This window comes from Periophthalmus magnuspinnatus, chromosome 1 (assembly GCF_009829125.3).
Source record: "Periophthalmus magnuspinnatus isolate fPerMag1 chromosome 1, fPerMag1.2.pri, whole genome shotgun sequence".
In the NCBI taxonomy this organism is placed as follows: Eukaryota; Metazoa; Chordata; class Actinopteri; order Gobiiformes; family Gobiidae; genus Periophthalmus; species Periophthalmus magnuspinnatus.
Window position 1 is genome coordinate 19,206,469 of NC_047126.1, and position 12,564 is coordinate 19,219,032.

At 36.8% G+C, this 12,564-nt stretch overlaps 1 protein-coding gene across 3 annotated transcripts in view; it reads left to right on the forward strand.

Moving 5' to 3' along the window:
• LOC117390034 (hexokinase-1-like) overlaps positions 1-12,564 on the forward strand; it is a 28,607-nt gene extending 16,043 nt beyond the window's left edge. The window contains exons 8-20 of one of the 3 annotated variants that reach the window (XR_008648905.1): positions 305-460; positions 1,141-1,374; positions 1,460-1,764; positions 2,930-3,078; positions 3,523-3,642; positions 4,418-4,513; positions 5,622-5,633; positions 6,465-6,564; positions 6,832-7,015; positions 7,904-8,059; positions 8,782-9,015; positions 9,740-12,090; positions 12,215-12,226. Coding sequence is in view for 2 of the 3 variants with exons in the window: in XM_033987705.2 (XP_033843596.1) it covers positions 305-460; positions 1,141-1,374; positions 1,460-1,764; positions 2,930-3,078; positions 3,523-3,642; positions 4,418-4,513; positions 5,622-5,633; positions 6,465-6,564; positions 6,832-7,015; positions 7,904-8,059; positions 8,782-9,015; positions 9,740-9,890 (1,897 nt within the window). In the remaining variant the exon portion in view is untranslated. Of the gene's footprint in view, positions 1-304; positions 461-1,140; positions 1,375-1,459; positions 1,765-2,929; positions 3,079-3,522; positions 3,643-4,417; positions 4,514-5,621; positions 5,634-6,464; positions 6,565-6,831; positions 7,016-7,903; positions 8,060-8,781; positions 9,016-9,739 lie in introns of all 3 variants that reach the window. The other 2 variants (XM_033987705.2, XM_033987782.2) reach the window with 2 other exon arrangements.

Below are 12,564 nucleotides of genomic sequence, written 5' to 3' on the forward strand. Positions count from 1 at the left end.
TATATAGCACTTTTCCAGACCCACAAAGCCGATTTACAGTTTTGTGCATTATTTATTCTCTCCATACTCGGTGGTGGCAAGCTACTTTTGCAGCTACAGCTGCCATGGGGTAAACTAATGGAAGCAAGGCCCCCATTTGTGCCATCAGGCCCTCCAACCACCACCAACACTCAGACATCACATTCATACATTTCAACTGTTTTTTTTATACTGGTGCTTGGCACCTGGTATTTCCAGATGTCTCATCCTAACCAGGCTCAGCCCTGTTTACCTTCTTAGATTTGAGAGATTTTATTTGTGTAAGGTTTGAAAAGATGGCCAGTGGGATGTACATGGGGGAGCTGGTGCGTCTCATTCTGGTGAAAATGGCCAAAGAGGGACTCCTGTTTGAGGGACGCATTACTCCTGAGCTCCTGACCAAAGGCACCATCCAGACCAAGCACGTCTCTGCCATCGAAAAGTGAGTATATCTTTAAAATTCTTAAATCAGAAAATAAGTTGAGCCTAAATCAGAAAATAAGTTGCAATAATTGTAAAAGTTAAAGTAAGATCTATATTAGCAACAAGAAATAATTAGCAAACAATGTCTTAAGCCAAAACATAAATCTTTGCAAAAATACTTAGACTTATATTCTTTTTGCCTATGGAATAACACTTCCTCTTCACTGGTGTGTAAGCACAATAAAAGGTAAAGAAGCAGGTTGTGTTGACTGTTCATGAGAATAGGCAAGGCTGGGCGATATATTCAAAAATAAATGAATAAATAAAGTTACTTTTTTCTCATATTGATCAGTTTTCTATTTGATTTTATTTTGTTTTATTAAAAACAAAGATGGCTTTGAATAGTAATTTTCTGAACAAAAACAAGGCACTGCTATTTAATACCAAAAATATCTATTCTTCCAGAATCTGAACTCTCCCCACAACCACTGACAAAGGATTGGCTGTAGACCTCTCAGTTAAAAATATCATTGACATTTAGAGATAATAAAATCTCAATCTTGAAATTGTATTAATTGTCCAGACTTATGGTGAAGAGTTGATATTTGTGTTGCTAAGTAATTTCTCTTGTGGATCAATAAAGTTTGTCTACGTCTATAATTGTGGCATTAAACGTGTGATTCTTTGTCCGTGTTTTAGGTCTAAGGAGGGCCTAAAGAAGTGCATGCAGATCCTGACCGGCTTGGGAGTGGAGCCCTCGGACGAGGACTGTCTGGCTGTACAGCACGTTTGCACCATCGTGTCCTTCAGGTCGGCAAACCTCATCTCAGCCTCTCTGGGCGCCATCCTCCGCAGACTCAAAGACAACAAGGGCGTGGCCCGACTCCGTACCACTGTTGGCATCGACGGATCACTCTACAAGATGCACCCACAGTATGTCCAAGACTAATTCATATTTATTAATTCTTCTTCTTATTATTATTATTGTGAATTCTTAATATTATTTTTCTCTGCACAGATACGCTCGCCGTTTGCATAAGACTGTCCGGCGCCTGGTCCCAGACTCAGATGTACGGTTTCTCCTCTCAGAGAGCGGCAGTGGAAAAGGCGCTGCCATGGTAACCGCTGTGGCCTACCGCCTCACAGACCAGGCACGGCAGATCCAGCAGACTCTGGCCGAGTTCAGGCTGAGTAAAGCACAGCTGCTGGAGGTGAAGAAGAGAATGAGGATCGAGATTGAAAGAGGACTGGGCAAAAACACACACAAAGAGGCTACTGTCAAAATGCTGCCCACGTATGTCAGGAGTACACCAGATGGGACAGGTGAGGGGCGTCGCATTTAGGGTCAAGAACATGGTTTTGTCTAGGGCTGCATAATATAATAAGATACCAGCTTGCACAATATCTAGATCACTACAATCTAGGGGTGGAAGACATATCAAAAAATATTATACACTATAACTATTGTATAGTCGTGCAAATGTGGTTCTGGAGATATGCAAAATTTGTATATTGAGTATATTGTCTTTAAATAAGCTAGTTGTTAAAAATGGTTAAAAATGGCATAAAAACTAATTGCTCTTGTGTAATGTCCCAAACACAGGTATAAAGTTTTTTTATGGTCCATTCACGTTTTGTGCTAGATTTGAATTTCAACCAAGACACTTGAACAGACATGTTTTAACAATTTCATTCCTCACTTGATAACATTTTTTGCATTATTCAGATGAATATCATTGAGATATTCTATTTTGTCAATATCACCCACCTCTACGGCAAAGTATACATTTCAATACCACAAAAATATTTTAAAATAATAAGTGACCAAAACCTAATTCTGGATCGGGACACTCGTCAAAAAAGTCAGATTTTAGTAATAATTGTATTTACTTCTAATTTGGCTTTGTGTGGGACCAGGTCCCTGTTAAGTTTTAATTTTGATGTTACACTTAAAATTAATTTACTAATCTAAACATAATGAAATGTAAAACTCTTAATGTGTGAGCTCTTAAACCTGGAAAAACATTGTGAATCTCAGTTGTCTCTTCCTGGACATACAAAGGTAAAATGAGACAAATAAAAATAAAATCACAATAAAAATAATCATAATAAAATAAAGTGATAACTAGGTCAGTCAAGTTCATTGAGTGTTTGCTCATTTCACAGGCACAATAAAGCCTGTGTTGTATCTGCAGTTTATAGCTTTATTAGATGATAGGTTTCAAATGTCCCAGGTTCAGAGAAGGGTGTATACTCTAGTACAGTGTCTGTTCTCTTCAAAACAATCACACCCTAGAAATGTATATTATGGTAATGTGATTGTACAAAATGTACCAACATTTACTTTATTCTATTATTCTAAACATAACAAAAAAGAACACTTGTTGGATCAAGGATAAGGCCCCTAGAAAAAAATACAAGCAAGTAGAAGTAACAAGTAAAATAAAATAAAAGTTAAGTTGAACAATTTTTTTTTTTCTTTTTTCAGAAAATGGTGATTTCCTGGCACTAGATCTGGGAGGCACAAACTTTCGAGTGCTTTTGGTTAAGATTCGTAGTGGAAAGCGGCGAACAGTTGAGATGCACAACAAGATCTACGCCATCCCCATAGAAGTCATGCAGGGCACAGGAGAAGAGGTGCACTCACATTTATCATGTCTTATCTCTCATCTCTTAGACAGTTTAATGTCTACTAGGGATGAGCGATATCAGATGTCAGTGTTACCACCATGATTATTACTATTGTAACTGCTGAACATTCCACCATAGGCATACAGGCAGAACACCCCCAGCATGATTTCACTGCAAAGTATCAATAAATCTGCATTCTCTAATTCTCCTCTAATATGTGAGCAGCTTTATGAAATCAAACTTTACAAATGATAAAATAAAATGAATGTGACAAAACAGACCATACATTTATGTTTACTATTTTTAGACTATTGATTAAACTGAAATGATTACATTTTTTTTAGTTCTTACATTTTATATACACCTGAATGATCACTATTAACATTTAACCAAATAATTGGAAACATTGAAAACATAATAATCTTACATGTGATATTGTGTTTTCTGCAGCTGTTTGACCACATTGTGCACTGCATCTCGGATTTCTTGGATTACATGGGGATGAAGAGCGCTCGTCTTCCTCTGGGCTTCACTTTCTCTTTCCCCTGTTATCAGACTAGCCTGGATGCTGTATGTTGTTTCCTACACAAAACACACCTCTTATTCCGATTTCTGTAATTTGATATCACAACAGTAATTAGTTACTGCTAGGCCTAGGTCACAATATAATGTTACAGAAAAATATCCAGATAAATGATGGTACTACTTTATACCACTGACACAACAACGCTTAAGCAGGATAATCCCAGTAAAGATTTATCAAAGAGAACCATAGAATGTTCTGCTATTACAAAGAAAAGGTACATGGGAGATTGAGCTTCAAAAAAACACTGTTCTTTCTGTAATATGTTGAACAATAAGTGGATACATTGACTAGTTCTAGTTATAGCCTTATTAGTATACAAGTAATACTATAAATAAGCATTTATTTGATCACTACTGGTGCCACCAACTATTATCATGCAAGTTAAGGGTATATGATAACATTACGGCACCTTGCAATGGGGCACAACGTACTGTGCAAGTACAGTATATGGAAGTGCTTACTGCTGATCATTGCCAACAACTTGAATGCCTTACTATTATTACTATTATTGATGATAATGATGATTCATTGGATTTATATAGTGACTTTCAAGACAAGTGCTTTACAGTTCTTTATTCTGTCACTCCACACTCAGTGGTGCTAATCTGTATTCAAATTAGCGATGTATTGCAATATCAGCTATTCAGTCAAATGCCCCCAAACAGTGTCAATAACGAGATGGAGTTTATCCTCACGATAAACAAATTTCAAATTATACAATTTAAACTAAAATCTGAACTCTGCCTGTGTTATGTTTAGGGGATTCTGGTGACATGGACCAAAGGTTTCAAAGCCACAGACTGTGAAGGTGAAGATGTGGTGGATCTGCTCAGAGAGGCCATTAAGAGGAAAGAGGTAATCACAATAATTTCTACTAGTGCGGTGCAAACCAGGTTAAGTGCGAGTTTCCAGAGTACACTTCAATCTAGTCCAACATGTGGGTGGTATATGTTAATCCCCTGCATGAATCTTCAGGACCACTTGATGATTTTGAGAAATATGACTCCACACATTAGAGATCTAAATATGTACAACTGTGCAAAAATACACCAAACATAGCACATTCTTGTTAAACTTGTCAAAACCAAACAATAGCCAAATGAAATGAAGTACCAAACCACACAGCCAGACAGCATCTTCCTATGCAGTATCCAACGTTTTACCTGAACTGGTGATATTAAAAAATATCTATAGGTCTATTTTTAAAATAATTTTAAAACAAAAGGAAAAATAATGATTCAAACCCAAAGAACCCTATGTGTAATCTTCTCACATTTTACTTTCCACTATTGTTTCTACTTTTCTAATTCACTTTATCTCAAGAGTTAATGCAACCCATTTTTAGGGACTAATGACATTTAAAAAAATATTTCTGTAAAGATCTAGATATAGTCATTATGCCTATATTTGAAATCTAGTTAGGACAATTAGTAATAGTAGTAAAAATGTCACTCAAAAGTGGCTGTCAAGTCTTGATCGAGATTTAATCTGTACTAAACCAGATTTCAAATAGGAGTTAATGAGGTAATGGGGTAATGAGGTAATGAGTTAATAAGTATAATTGGTATAATAATTGGTATATATAGTATAAGTGTATACCAGATCTACTCCTAACATAAGACTAAAGAATAAAAATATGGGGTAAGAGGCAACATTTATTGTCAATTAATCAAATTCTAATCAAAACCAGGCAGATTTTACAAAACTTCAATGAAAAACATGCACCTTTTTTAATAGAGGTGTGGTTTGCATGTGGTTTGGATCGAAGTTTAGATTTTATAGGAAGAAACTGGTCTAAAGTAGAGAATTTAATTAAAAGCCATTTGTTTTTAATAAGTCAAATTGAAAACCGATTCATCCAGAACAGTAAAAACAATTATATTCTTTTTCTTTTTTCATTTTTCTACCCCTAATGTGAATTTCAATTATGTCACAATATTGAATCCAGATTTCATGATTGTAGATGGAGAACCCTGTAAGTACAAATGGCTGTAAATCATTAATTCCAGGTAAACAAATCCAGAAAAAGCTTGCGTTGACATTTGTACAAGAAAACGGCATGAGATAACACATATGAATGTTATTTTAAACATGTATATCTTTCTTATATAAATAAACAGGCGTTTCTTTGGTGAAGTATTGCAGTGTAAATGAACTGCATTGTGTTTGGTGTGGAGTTAAAACTGTGCCAAGTTTGATATTAATTTTATGTAGTGATCTGAGGTTGACAGGTTGCTTTAATCTGGTTTTGAAGTGTAACATTACTGACATGTTTTCAGTGATCATGTATTCCATTATAGTGCCCTGTCTCTTATTGTTTAACAGTAGAGTACAGCAAAGATAACTTGTTTTGACACAAATAGAGAAGTTTTAATGACTTACAAATGCCTTGAAAAAGATTCATTTTTACTGTGAGTAAAAATGGATCTCTGCTGATCTGACCTATAACTTGACCTGGTGGTAACTCTTGCCAGTTTTAATGCAATACAGTGGAACATTCAAAGCAAAGCAACAACATCTCTTAGAGACAAGCAAGGGGCAGACTCTCCAACAGAAAAGTTGCATTAATCTAACTAAAGTACTAATGCTTTTCAGAATATGTTTGTAGGGTTAATTATATTTCCTCTTTGGTCTTTCTTTTGGCCTTCGCTTTCCTTGTAGCTCTAACCTCAGCTTTGTTCCACCCATATGTTCATTATCTGTCCCTCCATATCATCTTAATCTGGGAACCAAAACATCTAACGTCACTTGCCTCTGTTATTATGACACATTATGAATAATGTGTCCTTTTGCTGTGTTTTTTCAGGAGTTTGAGCTGGATGTAGTTGCCATAGTAAACGATACAGTGGGGACGATGATGACTTGTGCCTATGAAGAGCCCACATGTGAAGTCGGACTCATCGCAGGTGAATACAGTTACTACGTTTTCCTATATTTTGGCCCGAGCTCCACAAGCTAGCAAAGAGCCTATTAGTATTGTAAAGCCATGCTGTGCATATGATGCTAAAAACTGAGCAAAAAAAAGTTTCAAAAACTGCACAAGTTGCCAACCAGGTAGCCACAAGAGCAACCAAGCACTCCGTTGCCATGGTAGCCACATTTTTTAAAGCTGCGAACACAGGATACTTAAAAGTAAAATAAACACCTCACGAGCTGTTCCTTGTATTGTTCAGGAACGGGCAGTAACGCATGCTACATGGAGGAGATGAGGAACATTGAGATGGTGGAGGGGAATGAGGGGCGGATGTGTGTGAACATGGAGTGGGGAGCGTTTGGGGATAACGGCTGTTTGGATGACATCCGGACCATCTACGATCAGTCCGTGGACGAGAACTCACTCAACGAGGGCAAGCAGAGGTGGGAACCAGACATGTATTAAATTAAAATTGAATTTGGGAATTTTTTGTTTCAGTAAAGTAAATCTAGTTCGCAGTACTCTGATTTAGTTCTTGATTATGGCTTTAATATTGGAATAATAATAAAGCAAAATAATAATTATAATTCAATATGAACTGTTAAACTAATACAATACTTTTACAGGTTTTACACATTATATTAACTAAATAATTGTCACAGGTTTTACACTTCATATTAACAAAATAATTGCCACAACATTATAGAAAACTGCAAGACATACAAAAAGGCAGAGATTATATTTGGCTCATTTTCTGAGCACTCAGGCCCTGAATGTAGAACAATACAGGAGTATTCATACAGGGGCAATATATTGAAAATTGATATTGTAAATGTTCAACTGAAGAGTATATAGTTGTGAAACATTTAGTCGAATCTCTCAAACAAGGGTATGAAGTGACAGTTCTGCTTCTGTTGTTAAAGTGTAGTAGTGGTAGTGGAGTATGATGCAGAAACGGCTTTTTGGAGCTTTCTACCATGTTACGACGTTCCCTCATCTAAAACATGCCTGAAGAGGTTTCATATGTCACCAATGCATGTTTGAGTAATCTAGCAATCTCTCTCTTTTCGAACCACCCTTACGGTTAGCAGTACTATCCTCTCCAATGCATCCTACAAGCCTACGTCAACCGTGCTCCTACATGACAATTGTTTTTACAAAACAATACACTACAGCTTCACAAACATGATAACATGTGCAGTAGCTTCATTAGCGGACTGCACACCAGTTTTAATGTTATAGTACTCTTAAGGTGGAGTGCATACTCTAGTGCCATGTTAAATGAAGCACTAATCGTGTGATTTGAAGCCTGTGTCTGGTGTGTGTTTCAGATATGAGAAGATGTGCAGTGGCATGTACCTGGGAGAGATAGTCAGGCAAATTCTGATCGATTTGACCAAACGAGGATTCCTATTCAGAGGACAGATTTCAGAGACACTCAAGACCAGGGGCATCTTCGAGACCAAGTTCCTGTCACAGATTGAGAGGTGAGACTTTAGACTAAAATGCACGAAGCTAACATTAAATAATTTTAACTTTATATATCAAGAGGCTAAACATATAAAACAAATTCCCTTTCCTAACTTTGTTAATATAAAAAAAATGCCCTAAGACCATACCGTAACACTGAGTATTGATCTGTGTAAACGACATGTAAATGCTGTATTTCTATGTATAGATATGGAAGGGTAGTAGGCAATTGAGATCAGCAACACAACATATCATGTTAGTGCTAACATCTACCATCTTTGTTGTAAGCACGCCATATGTCTGTACAGCTGCATTAGCTAAAACTATATTAAAAATATGTGCATGCAGCATGTGTATAATATAGGGGGAAAAAATCAGGGGTTATTTCACATGTCATGTCACAACTCTCGGGAGGACAGTAGAGAGGGTAAACATAAAATAGAGATTTGATACAGGCTTTACACTTTTTTAAGAGCTGTTTATTTATTTAGTTGATGTCACTGTCTATGTAATCCCTCAGTTATGCAGGTACGTTCCATAGCAAAGACCAGTTCTTCAGTTGACAGAATAACATTTAGCTATTTGATGTTATTGAATGTATGAAGTGTACCGATGATTGTGGTAGCAGTTATCTACATTTTTATATATAAATATATAAGGTTGTTGACTAAAACTATATGTGATGCCATATAATCTAACTTTGTCTCTCCCTTTCCCTCCCCTCTTTCTCTCTCCTCAGTGACCGTCTGGCCCTGCTTCAGGTGAGGGCAATCCTACAGCAGTTGGGTCTGGACAGTACGTGTGACGACAGTATCATCGTGAAGGAGGTGTGTGGCACCGTGTCCCGTCGCGCAGCTCAGATCTGTGGAGCCGGAATGGCCGCTGTGGTCGACAAGATCCGAGAAAACAGAGGCTTGGACCACCTGGATGTGACTGTGGGAGTGGATGGGACGCTCTACAAACTGCACCCACAGTAAGACAATGATAATGCTACAGCTGTAGTCTACTAGAATAATAATTAATAATCAGCTAATAAAAATTTGGCTGACTAAGCAAATGGTTAGTGGTTAGTTAAAGTTAGAGTGTGTAACCTGCGATCTTGCTGGATTCAAATAGGAAGTACAATCACAAATGAACAGGGGTTGCCAGAATTAACCTGAATGTAGAGGACACATACAACTTTTTCTCATTCTCAGCATACAGCCAGTGTCTCATGTGAAAGCTCAGAACTTCCAGAATTGGTTAAAAATGAGGTACAGGCACTTGAAAGAGTCAGTTTGTAGCCTCCAATCTTACTGGTTTAAAAAAAGGAAGGAACAACTGAACGAGAATTGACTCACTGAGCTGCAGAAGCTGCACTAGCACTGATTAATGAACAGAACGATTCCTTTTTAGGTTTAAACCAACTGAATTTCCCCATTGAAACTGGCAAGTCAAATGGGAAACTTATGTGACTCATTCTGCTTTCTGATTGGCCAAAAAAACAACTTGGCCATACAATCTAATGCTTTAGTAATTAAGAATAAGTCAGCATTGCAACTATTATCTGTATCTGTAAGAGCAATATTTTATTTGAAGAGTCATGTTTATTAAATTTGAAATAAAAATTCTACATACATACCTTTAAGTTACTCACTCATCTCTCTTCCCCTCCCTCTGCCTCTCTCTACCTCTACCTCTCTATCTCTCATGTGTAGTTTCTCACGGATCTTTCAACAAACGGTGAAGGAGTTGGCCCCCAAATGTGACGTGACATTCCTGCTGTCAGAAGACGGAAGCGGGAAGGGGGCGGCTCTGATCACTGCAGTCGGCTGTCGTCAGAGAGAGCTCGAGGCGCAGCAGCACTGAGGACTTTAAATACACTACTAAAACTACTACTACTGTCCCAATGTCTCCCAATAGGACCCCGACCCACAAGTTTAAACCCCCACCACCCTCCCCTATACCACCAAGGCTGCACAATATAACACTACTACTCCAGCCTCAATCAGGATTTAACCAGGCCTGAATCAGAACCACAATTATGACCTAAACTGGTTTCACAATTGAAATGGTTGCCAGTTTTGAATGAAAACATCGATAAGATATATTAAATGACTGATAGCGTTATAATATGCAGCCTGTATTTCCAGAGTGTTTTCACCTTCACCTGCTGCTGTTGTATTTCTTCCACGCACATATGATCCACCACGGCCGTGACTCCGTGCCCTGCCCAGAGAGACATGCTGCTTTATACAAGATTATTGAGTGCAGTGATGTGCAAAAGTGTACACCCTCTAGTGGATTTATAATATATTCTGCAAATTTGTTGTGTTAATGCAAAACAGGAAAAACAGTGGTAATCAGAAAAAATATTACTACTAATAGGTGCACTATGCAACTTTTCTGGTGGGGAATCCTTTACCGACTTACCTCCATAAAGATGTTATTGCATAGTCTGGAACGTTCCACAGTATGGCATTGAACTCATCTATTTTGCATGTATTCAGTTGTTTTCATGGCTAAACGTGTTGAAAAAAACATGTGTTCGTACTGTCAGTAGGGCCACCTCACCACAGATCTGACCCATAACTTGGCCTCATGTTGCAACTTGTTTGTCTCTGTGAAAATAGATAAGTTTAATGTTAAAGCAATAAAATCTTCATGGAGACAAGCAAAAGGCAGACCCTCCGCCCAATGAAGTTACATAGTGCACCTTTAAATAAGTGTTAATATTAGGTATGCAAGTTCAGTTCTTGTGACATTTTACAGTGCATATTTATAAACCTGAAAATATAGACAGACTAACTTTGTAGACCTATCCTTCAATTCTGCAAGGGTTAAACCTGGAGAATGTGTCTATTGATGTGCATAATATTTTAGGTTTATGAGGATAACTAAAATGCCCACCTAGACACAGGGAGAGCATATAAACTCCACAATAAGGCCACAGAACTGAATCTAGGAACTTGTTGCTAACTACTCAGCAAAAGTATTTCATGATTGCAAAAGCATGACAAATATACCACAATATAAGATAACCAGATGGGGCAATACTTTTCTCACCACTGTAACTAAAGTCACTGTTTATTTATCGCACCTTTATGATCTTGTTTGTTTCTACATTTCCTTCACTGGGCTTGTTGATAATCACACGACTACTAGGTGTGCAATATATGTGTGTACTGCTGATTTTATTTTTATATAAAGCCAGATAAATATACTGTAAATGTATTTATACAATACAGCTGAGGCCTGAGTTGTGGTTTTCAAATGGTGTCAAATAATTGCATTTCTATTTATTTATAAGATAAGACAACCTTTATTTATTTATTATGGGTGAGGCAATGTTAATGCTATTTCACAACAAATACTTCTGCTACTATAATACATGTATAAAGATATGTCTCACCATTTCAGGAAATTAAAACTATTTAAATGATGTTTTAGTACAGGTCTTGACCCACCATTTGGAAACCACTTACTACTCAAGAGCTTATAAAGTAGAAAATACATGCACTTTTTATATATATATGGGAAATTTAGGCCAAGCAGCATTGTAATGTATTCTTCTAGGTAGTTCAAGGTCTCAAACTCACAAAAAGGCTTGAAAAGTCGAGTCACGGCTGATAAAATTCATTGTTCACGCGATTCGCTAAAACTACTGACGCCTCTTTGTGTAACTGTCACTGCAACTTCCACTTCTGAATACATGGATAAAGGAGGGTAGAGGAAGGGAAAAAATTCTTCTTCTTTTTTTTTTTTTACCTCAAAATAATATTACTCAAGTAGAAGTAAAAGTTGTTCAATTGTGAAAAAGCTACTACAAACTGCTATTTACTAGTACTGAGTAATAGTTTGACAAATCATCAATGGGCAAGCTCTGTGCTTTCAGTTTGCATGGGCAGTCTGAATGTAGTTTTATAAGGTAGACAACACGAAAAAATGAATGAAGGTGTATGCATTTAGAAACTTTTTTTTGTTTTTGTTTAAGGTGCACAGCATTTGAACAACATATAGGCCTATGTGAAATTTAGATGTGAGTAGAATAGTTGATAAGTAGTATTGAGTATTGTTACTTCAAATATTTTATAACATTACTCAGAGAAAATAAAAAAGAAACATTGTAAGTAATAAATTCTACTAATTTACATAGATCATTACATAAACAAGTAAATGTAAATGATTACTAGTACTCAAAAAAAACAACAACTCATCAGCAGTATTGTTTTGAAAGAGAATTGGACTCAAGTAGAAATATTGTGTTAGAACTTGCCTACTGTTAAGAGTTCACATTATTTTGAAACGATTGACTCAAATAATTGTAATTCATCCCTATCCTCCTCTGTTCATGGTGCACTCCATTCTGCTTCCCCCATTTACAGAGGTAGAACAAAAAGGCCCTATAGTGGAGGTATTTTAGTATATTATTAACCTGTTGCTAATTGTGAATTTTTGATGTTGTGATGACGTCCACTACTTCTACTCATTGTAAACGTGCAAAAGAATAAATGGAGCCCCCTTGTGTTGAGCGGAAATTTGA